This window comes from Anas acuta, chromosome 1 (assembly GCF_963932015.1).
Source record: "Anas acuta chromosome 1, bAnaAcu1.1, whole genome shotgun sequence".
NCBI classification, from domain to species: Eukaryota; Metazoa; Chordata; class Aves; order Anseriformes; family Anatidae; genus Anas; species Anas acuta.
The window spans coordinates 203,168,125-203,184,740 of NC_088979.1; the positions used below are offsets into that span (position 1 = coordinate 203,168,125).

Sequence of the window (16,616 nt, forward strand, 5' to 3'; positions counted from 1 at the left end):
GAGCGCCCACACCGGTTGCCAACAATCCCCTTTCCGAAGCACCACGCCGCATCCCGGCAGTGCCTGCCTGCCCCCTCGGGAGCTTGTCTAATTGAATACGCCGCGTAACGTGCTGCTAATTTGGCAGCTGTCAAAATGAATTACAATTTGTGTTGTTTTTTTTTTAACAGCACAGCAGCGGGGGCGCCGACTGTGATTCCGCCGACTGTGGCCGTGGTTCTCTTCCCATCCTTGATGCAACCAAGAGCTGATGAAGGGTTTGAAGGGGACTGGTTTGGGTTTTCTATGCTCTCACCCCACACTTCTACGGTGTCACTGCAACAGTTTTGGGTCCCCCGTCCATACACCAGTTGTTTTTATCCATCGCCAACCCAACGGGAGCCAAGCGCCCGCTCCTGCAGGGCTGGAGCTCAAGCAAAGGTCTCCTGGTACCCAGCGTAGGCTCTGCAGTAAATCTTGCTCCCTGGACGTAGCCTTTTGGTAACCCGCAAGAAATATTTCAAGCTTCCGAGATATTTGTTGTGTCTCCTGGAAGGCGGAGGGAGAGGAGCCTGAATTTCTTTTTCCTGCAGGGAGGAGGCGGCTCCTACATTTTTATCATCGTTCGTGCGTCGCCCCACTCATACCTTGGAGCAAGTAGGAGCACGAAGGTGTAAATCAACATCAAGCAAATAAAAAATCCCCCGTGCTGAAGGTGCTTCAAGAGGAGGCCCCTTGAGGCCCAGCCATCCCAGCTTGGGGTGGCCCCATGGAGCCTCCAGCAGCTCAAGGTTGGGTTCCCATCTGCTGGAGACCTCCTGGCCAACAGGGATCCAAGGGGAGCTTTCGGAGAAGGAGAAAAGGGAGCAGGAGACCCCTGCGAGCCTGGGCCACAATGGGGGCAAAAATCATGGTTGTGCGTCCTCCGAACCTCCCGAATTTCCCTGTGTCAGTAAATGGCGTCTTCCTACCCTCTTGGGCTCCCGCTGCTGATTTACGATCGCTGTAATGAAAGGTGCTGAACAGGAATGAACCGCGCAGCTCCGAGTGATTTACCGAGACATCTCCATCGCTCTCCTTCCCCTCTCATTTAATTTAGTGGCGGGAGCAGGTTTTTTGAACACCTTGGAAGTGACAAGGATTTCATTGAGGTTCCCAAAGGAGTTCGAGGCTTTCCCTCTCGCTTTAATAATAATAATAAAAAAATCTCTTTGTTTTTTCCCAAACCACCAGGGCGAGCCAGGCTGCGGCGCACCGAGGAAAGATTGAAAGCATTAATAAACCCCAGCCCGGATTTAATGAAAGGCAAAAGATTTTGAACAGAAATCTCCGAGCTGATGAAAGCGGAGCCCGGACAATGAAGATTTATTAAACAAAAGGCTGCCAGGAGCTGGGGAAAGACGATTTCTTGGGTTATATCACTATACACACGCGGTAACTGCTGAGGAATTGAGTGTGCCCATTAAAGCCGAGAGCTTTAAAGGCGTGCGAAACGGGAAGCGATGGCCGGGAGTTTGCTGCCGTGTCATCAGCACCACATCATCGCTTTTGCGGTGATGGAGATGTCCTCGGGGGGTTCTGGGATGACTGCAATAATCACTTCATTCCTGGGCCTCTCTTTTAAATCACGTCCCATGCAGGAGGCTGGGCGGCTCGGCTCCGGGTTAATGGGTGAGTGCTGATGCCAGGAGCAGCCCCGTTTGTTATTTCTGTACCTTGTGGGATAGCAGCAGGGCAAGCGAAGCAGAAAAAAGAAGAGTTGAGTTTTGCTTGGAGACCCCAAATCCTGATGTTTTCGCCAGTACCAACAGCTTTGGGATCCTGGCTCAAACCTCTGCCCTGGGTCAGGTCCCCCCCCCCAGTCCGGGGGCAATTAGAGGCTTTCTGCAGCACGTTAATGGATTTAATTTACTATAAATGCAATTAAATAGCAGCCTTCCCCTCTTTTACCATCCTCCACCTCCTGTGCTCACCCCAGACCCCAGCTCAGAGATAAGGCTGAGCTTTCCCCTCGAAGCCTGGCAAGGCTGAGCCATTCGTACCCTTTCTCATATTAAAGGGAGGGTAAATCGGGTGATAACTTCAGGGCCCCGGGAAATTTTGGGCAGCAGAGCACGAGTGGAGAAACAAGAGGAGCAGCCTGCTTTGAAGAGGAGACGTTTATTTTGTTTGGAGAACAAAACAGACAAAAAGAAAGAAAAACAAAATGAAAAAAAAAAAAAAAAAAAAAAAAAAAAAAAAAAACACAACATCACAAGTACCCTAAACCCAAGCAGCCAACCCAAAAGCTCCGTAAATCCCAAACACGGGGCAGACAGCACTTTGGCTCATCGCTTTGCCAACCTCTGCTATAAAAAATGTGTGCTACCATTTCTACAGCAAACATAAAACCCGAACTAATCAGTACCCCCATATTATTTTTTTTTTGGTGGGGGGAGGGAAATTTGGTTCAAATCCTAGTTTTGGCTATTGGGGTGCTTCTTTATGGATCTTTTCTCCACCTCACGACCAGAAACAGCATCCAGAAACACCCAGACCACACCGTAAATGGTTTAAAAAAATACCCTAAGAACAAAAAAACAACCCACGGTGGACACCTGGCTTGCGTGAAGACTGAGAAGAGCACATGGGTCAGGAAAAGAAACCCAAATATTCCCAAATCTCACAGTGTCACAGAGATTGGGGACATGCAAGCTCGTTGAGACAAAGGGTGGCCCAGCGAGGGGGTTATATACAGTATGGTGCAGTCCCTCAGGCACCTGCTCAGCTCTTGCTTTGCTAAAATCCCCAACCCAGGCTACAAAAAACACAGCCACAGCCCCAAAACAGCTCCTGCTGCCCGGCTGTGAGCACCCCAGAAGGGAAACCCCTTTACCATCTGGGAAGGAGCTGAGCTGAGGGGCCCGTCAGCGTGCTGCTGGCTCTACCAGCCCCAAAACAGCAGCAGGGCTCACGCCGATGCCTCAGCTATTGCACTTGCACAGCATCGAGGCCTCTTTTTTCCCCTCTCTGCCCCCAGTGTGCACAGGCTACGGCTGGGCAAGAAGCTGGCACAGCCAGGACGGCCGCCCCAGATAAAAATCAGCGATAAAAATGGAGAGGAATGGGTTTGGGGATGGTGGTGATTGTTTGGGACCGCTGGCATCGGTCTACCTGGGAGGTGGTGATTGTCTTTGCACGTTTGTTTTGCTCTTCCTCTTCCCTGTGCTTATTAAACCACTTTTAGCTCTCCCCATAGACACAGAAATTGGAGACGTAAATACCCAAAGCCACGAGGATGCTGGTGGAGGAAAACCCCAGCACAGCCCCTGCCCTTCCTTGGCCAAGCTCGACAGGAATCAGGGGGATGCTTCTGATCGGAGCTCCCGCAGGCTGTCCGAGCATCGGGAGAGAGGTGGCACTCAGCAAAACCGTCCCCGTGCCTGGGGGATGCTGATGGGGTGCACGGGAATGCCACGAGTGAAGCTGATCCCCGAGGAGTGGGAGGAGGAAAAAAAAAAATGGGGAGAGCTGGGTGAAGGGACAGGAAAATCACCCCCTGTCCAGCAGCAGAAATAAGCTCAGCTGGACTGGCCCTGCTCAAGTTCCTTGGCATCATTTGTACCCTGAGGTGTGTAGTGACACAAGGAGCAACCGTTTTAAACTAAGAAAAGCCAGATTTTAATTAGATAAAGGAAGAAACTCTTCCCTCTGAGGGTGGAGAGACCCTACCCAGAGGAGCTGTGGCTGTCCCATCCCTGGCAGTGCCCAAGGTCAGGCTGGATGGGGCTGGGGGCAGCCTGGGCTGGTGGGAGGTGTCCCTGCCATGGCAGGGGGTGCAATTGGGTGGGTTTTAAGGTCCCTTCCAACCCAAACCATTCCGTGATTCCATGAAGGGGTGACCCAGGGGGGACCACAAATGTGTTGGGGGCTGAGTGGTTTGTTACAGCTGACTGCTGGCAACAAATCGCCCTGCGACCACACTCAGGTGAAGGAAAAAGGAGGAAAAAGTGACTGAAAAATGACCAAGCAGGAGGAACCTGTGAACCCTCCGCATCATTTGAGGGCTCAGCTAAGCCCTGGCAGCACTGCACCACCTCCTGAGAAGGCCGTGAAGGTGATGTGGTGGCGTTTTGGCACCTTGGCATCACCTCTTTGTTTTCCTCGGGCTCCCAGCTGGGTCTTGCTCCAAGCAATGGGGGCTTGGTGGAGGTCTACCGGGCAGACTGGAAGGCTCTGGAGAAGGTGACAGCTACAAATATATCCAATGCCCTCCCAGAAAAGGGCAACAGGGACTCAAATTAACAGCCAGGCCTGGCATTTCCAGTGTAACTAAAAACCTGCTGCACAAGCAGCAGTGCCTGGGGGCTCCCAGGGGCTCACCTGCGTGCTACAGGGACCTGGATGCTAAAGGACGGCACCAAACAGGCTCAGGGTCCAGCCCACCGAAGCTGGGAGGAGTGTAGAAAAGCACCACGACATGATTGGGCTCCTAGCAGAGAACTGGGTCAGCTTTTCAATTAATTTAAATGGAAAAGAAAAAAAAAAATATAGGGTGGGGGAGCAAAAGGGGTTGCATTAAAAAAAAAAATGCAACCTTGCACAAAAATAACTGCATCCTCCCTCCGTGATCCATTCCAGGCAGGTTCCCGGCGGAGGCTCCGTGATTCCCAGGAGCTTGGCACAGCCAAGGCCTCCCCTGTTATAAAAACAACCCCCCTCCAGGAGGATCCCCTGCTGCCCTGCCCTATAAAACCATAAAAAGCTCCCTGCAGAGAGCCCCCCCGGCCTCTAATCCTCCTTCGGCCTCTTCCTCCAGCGGGCCAGGAGAGGCCCGAGGCTGTTCCAGACCTCGGTGTACATCAGAGTCCCCACGAAGACGAAGGCTGTGCCCAGCCAGTGCCAGGCCGTGAAGGGGTTTCGGAAGTAGAGGATGGAGAAGATGAGGCTGACGAACTTGCGCAGCGTCACCACCAGCGTGACGGTGAGGGAGGTGCACTCCGTGGTGAGGATGAAGACGCCGCGGATGCAGACGTATCTGGAGGAGGGAGGAGGTAAGGGGGTAACGGGGCTGAAGAGGGAAGGTGGCCCGGTTTTTGGGAATGCAAAAAGTTGGGAAATGGATAACCCGAATTTGAGAATGGAGGAATTTAAAAGCCTTTCTTCACGGCTCGGTGTTTCTACAGCTCTGAGCCCTGGGGACAGCCTGGATCTTGCAGACTTCTCCTGAGCCTGCTCTGGGACAGCAGCGAGAGCTGATGTTTAAACAAAAAGTTAGTGGCGTGCAGCTTTTACAGCTTCCCTAGCTCCGTGGCAGGTGCTAAAACCAGATTTCTCCCTTTACACCTGGTAGCAGATCTGCAGAAGTCCCCTCTCCTCCCTGAGGGGGCACAGATTAAACGAGGAGGAGCGTGAGCAGCAACAGGGGACAGCAACCTCCCAGCAATGAGAGAAAACTGTGAAGAGGGAACTTGGACCGAAGGGTCCCTTTTTCTAGTGCATCTTGGGTTTATCAGACCTGCAGATCTGTCCTTGATGCCTGGGAGACCGCCCACGGATAGAATAGCTCTCGATCCATCCCAGCTAGCAGAAACACTGAATTTTTACCAGCCAGACTGCCCCTGGGGAGCTGGTGGCAGATTTCCACCATCCTAGAAAAAAAATTAAGCCCCAGGTTAAATCCCACTCTGTATTTTCCAAGGGCTACACAAATATCAGCTCCTAAATGCAGGGAAGGCTCCAAGGGCTCAGCATCCCTAGCTTCCCTCCCCCATTTCTCCTCTCCCATCCTGCCAGCTCATCTCAAGGTGCACAGGGGAAGGATACTGAGTGATGACGTTCATGAGGAGGTAGAACCACATGATCGGCATTGTCAGCCCAATCACCGGGATCTGGAAGGGCTCTGTGGAGAGAAAGGACGAGGAGATCTCTCAACGTCAAGGATTTCGGGATAAAATCTACCTGGATTTCAGGAAAAAATCTACCTGCTGTAGTCATGGCTGCCTGGACACGTGTGTGAGCTGGAAAGGAGCAAATAATGCAAGAGATGCAAGGAGAGAGGAAGTTCCCTGCTGCTCACGACTGACCATGATGGGATTAGAGAATTTGAAATGTGAGAATTTGAAAGGTTTGAATCTCTGATGTGCAAAACTTCTGGTCTGGAAGCTCCCTACAGCGTTTTGCAGAGGACAGAAAGGTCCAACGAGAGCAAGGGTCCTCCTGTGCAACACTCACCGGACTGGCTGAAGAGAACGGCGTGGTGGTAGATGTTTGGGGCGAGGAGGAGAAAGCCAGGGAGTGGTAACGCATGCTGGAAGGAAAGGAGAGACACGACGTTAACAGATTATGTGAGTCCACACCACTGCTCATCCAGGGAATCCAGCCTCACACATCTCCGTGGATGACAGCACACATCTCACAGCATGATTTGGATTTCTGCCCCAGGATTTCTGCCTGTCTTTAATGAGTCCCACGCACCTACAGCACCAAACTCCTTCCCTCTGGGGAGCAAAGGGGAAGGATGGGACCAAAAGCAACCTACTACAGCCCAGGAAGGGGTCTGCAGGCTACACAGAGCTGAAACCAGTGTTTGAAGTAGCTCACAGAGCTGCCCGGATGGATCTGAGAGCAGGATGGGAGTGAAAGGGGCTCTCAGCAGCTCTGTCTGCCCAGTTAAAGCAACAGAAGAGACCCCGTGACTCACGTTGTAAAAAAGGGCCTCTTTGGAGTGCTTCCCAAACCGCTTGTACAGCGTCTCCTGGAAAATTCCCATCCTGGCAGACATGAGGAGGGCGAAGGTGAGCGCGGCGATACCTGGAACAGAAGCACAGCCTTATAGGATTGTTTCAGCACGGCGTAGCTCGTGGTAACCAGCTCGAGGATCCCTGATGTTTGGCTTTCAGTGAAAGAAAACAGTGACAGAAGCCAAAGCACCCCGAGCTGGCAAGATGGGCAGGAAACTGGTAATGGTCTCGGGGACACGGGTATGTTATTACAAGGGCTGAGATGCCAAGACTGTTCTGCAAAGGATCAGCTCTTAAAAAAACAAGGGCTCAGCCCTGGCCAGCAGAGTTGGTGGGATACCAGGGACACAGCTGTTGGCAATACTGACAAAACATCAGGCCCAGGTTCCCTGAAAAACCACCAACAAATTGCTTTTGAAGGGAGAAATACAGAAGGTATCTGCAAAAAGCTTCCTTCCTTACAAGGACAGTTACTTTGCAGAAGCCCTGCAGGTGCTGCGTGTGATTTGTTGGCCAAATGAAGAGTGTCTTTGTACAACGGTGCAAAGGAGTGCCACAAAACCCCATTCTTTGGGGATCAACACCCACTAGAAGCCAAGTATCAGCGCAGGGACTCACTCCACAGTCTGTTTAGCACAACCCATATGGCCACGGACATCAGAGAGCAATGTTTTGTCCATATCCCATCAGGGCTGGCTGGAGACAAGGAGCTCACATACCTAGCAGCCACCACAAGAAAACGTGGAGTCCGTCCTCTTCGTTCAAGCTGGAGTCAGATGCCTGGGGGAGGGAGACAAAACACGGTCATCGTCAGCTCCCACAGCCCTGCAGCTCATTCAGGCCTGCCTCTACCTCGCTTTCAGCTTGCTTGTGCTCCAAGCAAGCCCAGAAAGCAAAGACTGCCCAAAGTCTCGCGTTCTCCAGTCACTTCCCCAGCTAAACAGAGGTGGTAGTAACTACAGCACATTTTGTTTGCCACTCTGTTTTCAGGAACGGACCAGATTCCAGCTGGAAGTGTAAATGTCTGATCAAGAAAGGAGATTTTCTTAACGAAATGCCCCGGTTTGGACAGAGATTGAACTCTTCTACAATAAAAATAATCAGTGTTGCCTGTAAAGCTCTCAGAGATGGCCTGTTAGCAGATTCCTGTCCTCATTTCAGGGCAGGCATGCAGGGAAGAACAAGCAAAGCCCAAATCCACGGTGTTACACACGGATTTTCTTCGCTCCCTCCTCTTCTCCAAGCACACGTAACTTTATTTCAAGGCTCACAGAAAGTCACATTGGCTGACAACAGGTTCAGAAAATTCCGAAACCCAGAATTTGCTCTCTTCTAGGATAAAGAGAGCAAAGAATTGAGTTCCTTTAGGAGTTTTGGTTAGGATTCACCTACTCCTAATTAAAAACCTGAATAACACAGGAAAAAAAGGCATCTATCTGTGTCCTTTTCCTCCAATCCACAGAGCAGGAACACTTGCTTTCAGGAGACAGACCTAGAGCTAGGAGACATCTTGTCTCACCATCCAGACAAAGAAAATTACTGATGAAGGTGCCCAGGGCAGCTCCTCCTGTCAAAAAGGTTCACAGCTGTGACCTCAGGCCCCCTCCAATCCTTACCACTTGCTTTGCAGACATGAAAGTGCAGGTGAAGATCCCCACGGAAACCAGGGCTATGGAGGTGTACTTCGACATGCTGTACCTGCGTGGAGGAGAAGAGAGATGTCAGGGACCCAGCCCAACCTTGCAATCCTCATTTCCTTCTCCCTTGCTTGGCGTTTTGCTCCGTTACACCGGTATAAACTTGGGATAATTGGCATTTATCCAATACCTAACACTGGATTTTGCTGGGGACTGAAGGCCAACTTATTCCAACTGCACCAGAAAACTGTGAGCACTCTCCAGCATTAGCCAAAACATCTGCGTGTCACTGACAATATTTTAGCCACAAATCCCAAACACAGTACTCTATGGACTGCTATGAAGAAAGTTAACTCCATCCCAGCCAGATCCATCCTCGAGGAGCAATACTGGGGTGAAAGAGGATGGAATAGAGCTAACATTCTTGTCTGTAGCCATGTTTAAAAGCTCTTTCTTCAATCTTTAATCTTTAAATGAAGGAGTGAGGAGCAGTGGGAGTGCAGAAGAGGGAACTGCTCAAGTCTGGGCACATCTCTGTACCCCAACCTCCCCATCAGTCCAACAAGGATATTTACCAGGAGAGGGTAAGGCTCTAAACAGCAGCCAGGATTAAGGCAGTGGCAGTGCATTCCCTGGTGGTGTAAGAAAGGTGCTGGTGATTTACCTTTTTTTCAAAATGATGATACCGAGAGCCATGCTGGCTATGAGAGAGCCCTGGGAAAAGAAGAGAGGAGGGGAAAAAAAACCAAAACAGGTCAGCAGGACAAAATTCCTTGGACTGGGGCACTTGCCCCAGAGAAATACCATGAGCAACTAATGTAAAAACACAAAGAGAAATGCTAGAAAAGGTTCAGGGAGAATGACAGGGTGGAAGGAGTCTGGCTTTGGCTAGAAGGAAGGGAGAAGTGCAGCTGGGTGGCTTGGGAACAAGGATGCTGGAGCAAACAGCCTGTCTGGTGTAGTTCTTTTTAAGCTCTCTTGGCTGCAGGTATCTCAACCCTGTGATATGTTGTGGGTGAACAGCCCCCCCAGAAGATTTCGCTATTCCCAACAGCCAGGGCTTTGTTGTCTTTGGTTTTATGGATGTTTCAGCCATTCACATGCAAATATTTAAGTGAAGATGCACTTTAATAGCATCAGCCAAAGCAGAGGCAGTAACAGCTCACGTGGAATTAGGCCAAATCCATCCTCTCTGACCTGAGACACGTCACAAAGGCTCATACACCAGGACATGAACTGCTTGGACTGGTCATGAGGTAGAAGGGAAAGCTGGGGCCCTTTGGCCAGCAATTCAGCCCCTCCAAGGCTGACAGCCAGAGCCTGGCTTTGGTTCTGTCACTGTTACTTCCCCATCACTTTGGGAAAGACGAAATCTGCTCCAGCTTCAGTTTCCTCATCAGTCCAGGGACGTTACGTTGACATTTAATGGTCAACACTGTGAAAAAAAACTTGAAGCTGAACCTTCACAGCAAGGGCGCTCTCCCTACAATTGAGTTGGAATTCAGTTTTGCACAGGGTTTTGCTGTCCTCCGAGGAAAAAGAGGGTGAAAGAACGTCTCTATCAGGGAAAGTGCTTGCAGAGACATCACGTGAGATGGGACAGGACAGCACGGCAACACTCACCGATCTGAAGATCATGTGCAGCGGCATGGCGATATTTAAGTTCAGGGCATAGTTATTCACCACGCTGACAGTGAAGAACATGGCCACCATGATGAGGTAGTACCTGAAATACAGAGTGGGGGTCAGCAAAACCAGCTCACGGCTGCGCACGTAGCTCCCTGGGTGCTGGGACACATTTTACAAACAGGTGAAGCGGCACAAAGAGAGGTCTGGAGCTGAGCAGGAACCCCCTGGCTCTTGGGTGTGTGTTAATGACTCCCGAGGAGATTGATCCAGTTTGGATGTAGCAGGGAAGCCCTTAAAAAGGGAAGTGGACTGACATGCACTGGCTCGGTTTGTGCTAATTGCAGAAGCAGAGGGGAACCGAGAACACCCCAGCTGGAATCTCTTAGCATGGGCTTCCCCCAGACCTCTCTTTCCTAAGGACAGTGGCGTGAGACAAGGCTTGAATTGAAAGAATTTAATTTCTGCCAGCTGGCATCACAACCCTGCATGAAAGAAGCCATTCAAACCCACGCTGAACACCTCCACGGTCCCAAACCTATCCTACAGAGCTCCTCGCTGTGACGCAGCCACAAATGGCACTGAACTTGCCCTCGGCTTTACCAGGGAAGAAAGCATGAACGCACCAGGTTATTGCTGGGACAAGGCAAGCCCTGACAGAGAAATGCAAAAGGAGATTTCCAGTAAACCTCTCCCTCCCACACCCATTGCAGCAAGCCCCAGAGAGGCTGCAAGCTCGTCAGACTTAGCAAACTGCACAAAACATTGCCCTGCGCCTCAGACAGATGCAATCTGAGGGCAATTTCCTCTTAAGCATTCTCAATAAACCAGGAGTTCTCATTTTAACAGGCACGACAGGTTCCCAGCGAGGCTTTGCGAAGGGGTTTGGACAGGATAAACGGATGAGGCGTTTTATTAAACACTCCTTGAGATAAATAACAGATAGGTGGCCAACTTGCAACAAGCCAAGGCGTTGAGATCCACCGTACCTCATGGGTATGGCCGGCCGCTTCCTCCCGAAGTTGGCTTCGAAGATGAAACCTTCCACGGCGATAAATAAGAACTGGGAGAACGTCACGATGTTCCCGCATCCTGGAAACTGCCTGCAGGTGAGGAGAAGGATCACAAGGATAAATACAACGTCACAGAGAACACGCGGGGCGCTGGGCTGGGATAACAACGGGCTGGGCAGCTCGTGGTCCCCCAGTCGGCCTCAACCTGGGATTTTGTTGCTTTATCCATCCAGGTTTTCCTGCTGCTCCTGTTACACGCCTCCCTGCAGGGATTTCCTCACCCACACTTGTCTGGATGCGTGTGCAGCAATCCCAAAAACTTCCCCTGCCGTTCCCAAAGAGGAAGCAAGCAACCACTCCCTCCGTGGGGCGTGTGGTGACTCGGGTGAGGAAGCGAAAGAGGAAACTGCTCTGATCGGGGTCTGTAACTTCCCACCACAGCACAGGGTGTGAACACACGACATCAAGCACCCCCGTAACCATCCTGGGGCTGGATCTCCCTTTTACTCGTGAGGAAACAATTCTGGAAGGGCTCTCTCACTACCTGCAAGTTGCTGGGCTCGGTACAGGCCAGGTGAAACGATGGTTTTGCCTGGGTGGAAGACAGCAGGATTTCCACAGGATCTTTTTCCAGGATTTCCCACAACAGCTTGGGCCCGCTTTCAATACACCCAGATGGCTCAGAGGAAGCTGTGACACGTCAATAAATCTGAAAGCTCGCTGTTATTTGCAGCGGGAGGCACGGCACCTTTCTCTGGTGCCCCAGCCTGAGCGCTTCCCCGCTACCCACCTGCCAATTTTCGTCTTTCTCAGAGATTAATTAACCCCAGAGATCAATTAACCTCAAGACTTCAATGCCTGCAGCGTGGTCACAGGGTTCAAAAGTTATATGGGGGAAGAGAAGAGAGACTGAACTGCAGACAGGGGCCAGGCCACGGGACTGTAAACCTTATCTCTGTAGGAAAACAGAAAGCAAGAGTAAACTTGGAATAAACCAAGACAGCTTCCACGCACCAGACTTTGCTTCTTCCCAACCCACAGCCCCTTGCATCCAGTCACTTGCCGTGTCTGTGGCCTCACGTTATCAGTAGTGTTGACAGAGGGTTGTATTTTGACTGGTAATAAAAAGGGCAAACAAAAAAAAACAAACAAAAAAAAAGGCTGTGCCTGCCTGTGCATTTGACTCATAATCCTAACACTCTGATAGCCCTAAAAGAAATGCCAAAAGGCTGCATCCATCAACCAAAGATTTGCTCTCATTGTAGATAACTGACGGAGAGCCCTCTGGAAGCAAAGCAGAGGAACCACGAGAGAATTGGCTCCTGGTCACGTCGGTGGGGAGCAAAATGGAACAGCCACGCTCCTGGGCATCAGTTTGGGTCATGTTAATGCAGAGTGCTCTCATTTGGACTGAGTTCAGCACATCCAAATCACTTTTCCAAGAATGATTTCTGTAGAAGACTCCAGATTTCATACAGAATGCCTTCCATGGCACCTGCAGCAGAGCAAGACACCCCCCAAAGTTTGCACCACAAAGGGAAGAAACCCCACTGAGCTCCATCAAGCAGAGCCTCAAACATCTTTGCAGCGAAGACATCTCCCAGGGACACAGCTTCAGAAGGCCACTTGCACATCGTGGGCTTTCTAACCAGGCCTGCATGCGCACCCCACAGAGCTCTGGCATCACAGCTCCAAGACAGTCCCCAGGGTGAGCCAGGAAAGGACACCAGCCCATATAAAACCTGATTTTTGTCCTGCTTTCAACCCCTTCCATAGCAATAGAAGCCCATTATTTCTTGTCCTCTCTCCAGAGCCCAGCAGAAAAAAATTATTTTGTCTTTCCTGCAGCCGTTCTCCACGCATTTAAAGCCTTTTGTCTGTTTTCAGGCACTTCTAGACTAAACAGTCCTCATTCCTTTACTCTTTCCACATAAATCCTGAGCAAATTTCTTTCAATTACCTTTGTTACTCCCCGCTTGACTCTGTCTGGTCACTGCTTTTTCCTGTGATCCTGCTCCAAGACTTTCTTTGTTACGGGCAGATTCGTTTTCAAGAGGGACTTTCCCCTCCAGACAACAGCAAGACTCAAAGAAATCAGCAGCGTTACCCCAGTTTGGGGACTGAAGGTGAACAAAGGCAAGGGTGGGGCACAGGAACTGGGGAAATTTCTAAAGCAGACGTGAGGCAATGCTCAGGAGATGCTGGTATGTGGAAAAGCAGCTTTTCCTAGGCATCTGTGATCAGACTTCTGGGGTTTAGATACCAAATTCGGACTTTGAGCAGGGCCAAATGGCTCGTTTTTGTTTTAATGTCTGCAGTCTGGTGGCAAGCAAATGAATGATCCGCAATCCAGAGCTCTCTTTAAGTTGTGGGGGGATATTCCATGTCCCTCGCTGAGGCTGAAGCACAAAGCAGGCAGGAAAGGCACAAAGCTTAGAGCAATCCCCAAGAGGAACGACATCTTGTCAGGCATGGCATTTCCCTCCAGGATCACGGGATCATTAGGGCTGGAAACGAAGATCTGCTTCTTGATTTCGACTGCAGAGAGATGTGGGGCCTCACCTCGCAGGACCCGCATCCACATCTCCCATTTTGAAGCAAGTAACCCCACTGCTGGCTTGGCAGATCCAGGCTCTATTTGGCAATCCCTTTTTTCCTCTAAAGATCTCTAAAGATCTGCGATGATCGCCTCCACCAAGCTGCGCTGGCCTTTGTCCGTCGGGGTTTGGAAGGAGATGTGGTGCCCACATGAACATCATCCCCTTTGGTGCTCAGGCTGACCCCAAACATCATCCCCTCCTGGTGCCCAGCTGGACCCCAAACATCATCCCTTCTCGGTGCCCAGGCTGACCCCGAATATCATCCCCTCTTGGTACCCAGCTAGACCCTAAACATCATCCCCTCTCAGTGCCCACACGGACCCCAAACATCATCCGCTGTTGGTGTCTAGCTGGACTCCAAACATCATCCCCTCTTGGTGCCCAGGCTGACCCCAAACACCATCCCCTCTTGGTGCCCACACATACCCCAAAACCCACCCCCTCTTAGTGCCATTGACCCCACCAAGGAGCCCTGGGGTTTGGGCCTGATCCCCAAGCCGTGAAGGTCCCCGACCACCCCCTGAGGGCCGCAGACCCCCTCAGGCCGTCTCTGAGCCCCCCAAATCCCCTCACAGACCCCAAAATCCCCTCAGAGCCCCCCGGGGGCTCCGCAGCCGCCCCCTCCCCACCCTGAAGCCGAGGTCGCTGCGGCCTTCATCCCACGGGACCCCCTTGCCCCACAACACCCCTCCTGCCCCAAACCTCGCTCCTTTCCGCCCGTTTTACCCCAAAAACCTCTTCCCCCCCCCCTCCACGTCACCTGGCCAGCAGCTCCAGGAACACCACATTGCTGCAGCAGCCGCCGAACACCAGGCACACCGCCGCGGCCGGGTGCATGGTGCCGCCCCGAGCAAGGAGGCACCGACCCCGGCCGCCACCGCATCCCGGTCCCGGGCCGAAGCCCCGCTCCTGTCGGTCCCCGGCCTCCTCCTCTTCCTCCCGGGAGCCTGTAGTTCTCTCCCCGCCCGTCCTCCGTTTAACGCTACCGAGGATCCGGCAAGGAAAAGACTACAAGTCCCAGCGGCCCCCGCGGCGCCTCCCCGGTTCTTCCCGCTGGTGGTGTGGCCGCGGGGGGTGATGGGAGTTGTAGTTCTGAGATTGGGGGTAATGGCGGAGCGGGGCCTGATGGAGGGAGGGGAAAAGGGGGGGGAGGCTCAAACGCCGCTGAGGAGGTGTCGCCGATGGGTTTTGGGTTTAAATAATAAAATTATAGCTTAGATGAGAAATAGGTTGCCTGATGCCTGTGGTGGAGCCTCCCAGGAGGCCTGGCAGCCCACAGGCAGCCCTGTGAGAAACACGGGATTTGGGTACAGAAGCAGCAGAATTGGGTCTGAGGAGGGGAAAAATTGGGAAGGCTCTAAGGAGAGGAGAAGGGAGTAAGAAGTGGGCAAGCGGTGTCATCAGGGTGGTTTGGGGACCAGCCAGGACAGCGGCACCGGGAGGTGCCAGCTGCTTCACGAGGAAGATGGAAAATAAAAAAAAAAAAAAAAAAAAAAATTTGAAAGAAATAACCAGTTCTGCTTGTATTTGTGGCCATGACCCTGCACACGTCGAGGTGGGAGAGCAGGGCGTTGTGGTGCTGGAGGTACAGGGTTTGGGTGGGATAGATACTGGTGTGGGGACAAACTGCACCCAGAGGTGCCGTGCAAACCCCATCTGCAGTGATGAGTTTATTAATTTGCCTTCGTGTCTTGGCACTTTGGCTTCAACAGGATGAAGACACTGTTGTGTCAATCGTCATAAAGCCAAGAATTTAAACAGCACGACCACTCCAAGGATCCTGCCCCAGTATATGGACTCTCCAGTCTGACATGGACTTCTCAGTAGGACCTAATACAGTGCCTGTGGCACCTTCAGTCTTTGTCACTGTTAGATTGTGTTGTTGCCCTGTAACAACTCATCCCTGCACCTAGCGTGTGTTTATTTTGCATTTCTGTACTTGGAGCAATTCGAGTTTTCTTTTCACAGAGCTACGTATCAGTCACAGGTGAAGGGTCGTTCCCAAACTTGCGTGGAGCCATGCTGAGTGTGTACCAACATCTGTCAAAGCCCTCTGTGATCACGAGAAGCCAAACTGATCAAAAAGCAGGATTGTCATGTTTCATTTACTTTTTAATAAAGTTATGATCTGAATCAGACCCCCTTTTTTTTTCCTTTAAATACCACAAGCGTGAAATCCCATGAAAACATTGCGAAGAACTATAGCGAGTCCAAAAATGAAGCACTTTTCTTACGATTTCCAGCTCTTCAGGGAATGTGACAGTCTTGGCAGTTTCTCTGCTGTTAAAAGCAGCTAATGACAGTGACGAAACTGCCAGGATTGCCCATTTCATTTGCTCTCTGTGAGAGTTTCTAGGCTCCTTGACTCCACAAGCTAAAGATCCAAGGATTTCCATGCTCTTTACGTGGAGGCTGAGCTGAAAACCAAGCCTGGCTGGAGTACGTGTCCTATAAGTCCTCGGGGTTTACAAGAGCTATGCCTGGAAGCCTGTAATTGGCAATGGCAACCAGGAATCCTTGGGTTTTGCCTATGGATGGAAACCCTGCAGTTTCTTGATAAAAACACCAGAGACCCAAGGAATCTGGAGCCAATCTTGTGATCTGGTGGTCCAGACACTGTCTGGACCCCAGTGATTTTGCTTGGTTCTTGCTCTGCGATTGGCAGAAGTTCATTGTGCCCCCTTTTCACAAAAAAATAAAAATAAAAAAAATGTTTTCCGACCTCGCTCCAGGTAGAAAGGCTTTGACTGACTTTCTTGAGCTTCCCATCAAGTCCTTTTAAATGGTTTATATATTATTAAAAAGCACCATGGTTCATTAGCAGCAAACAAAGGAGATTGCTCAGGTTTGCTGGCTCTCTGTAACGTCTCCAGGGTTTCCTGCTTCCACATCCTCAGCTGCTGCACAGGTCAGAATGATCGATTTTTCTATTCCCTTCACTAATAAGCTTTTGCTACCTTGGGTGCTCACTTCTGCGCCTTTCATTTGCTTTCTTTGTGCTTCAAAGGGTAGGGGGGCTGAGGTTGTTTTTCTGCCACA

General features: G+C 51.2%; 1 protein-coding gene across 2 annotated transcripts; it reads right to left on the minus strand.

Annotated features, from left to right (window-relative positions):
- Positions 1–2,412: 2,412 nt before the first annotated feature.
- Positions 2,413–14,558, minus strand: SLC35B4 (solute carrier family 35 member B4). 2 transcript variants are annotated; one of them, XM_068670131.1, is made up of 11 exons: positions 14,338–14,478; positions 11,522–11,932; positions 10,954–11,067; positions 9,962–10,064; positions 9,003–9,052; positions 8,318–8,399; positions 7,421–7,481; positions 6,662–6,771; positions 6,193–6,268; positions 5,785–5,860; positions 2,413–4,996 (listed from the first exon to the last, which is right to left on the minus strand). In XM_068670131.1, exons 3-11 carry the CDS (start codon positions 10,956–10,958, stop codon positions 4,750–4,752), a joined length of 810 nt encoding a protein of 269 aa, XP_068526232.1. In that variant the 5' UTR covers positions 10,959–11,067; positions 11,522–11,932; positions 14,338–14,478; the 3' UTR covers positions 2,413–4,749. The 2 variants fall into 2 exon arrangements, with proteins under 2 accessions (XP_068526232.1, XP_068526231.1); XM_068670130.1 differs by lacking the exon at positions 11,522–11,932 and having other exon boundaries at positions 14,338–14,558.
- Positions 14,559–16,616: the final 2,058 nt, after the last annotated feature.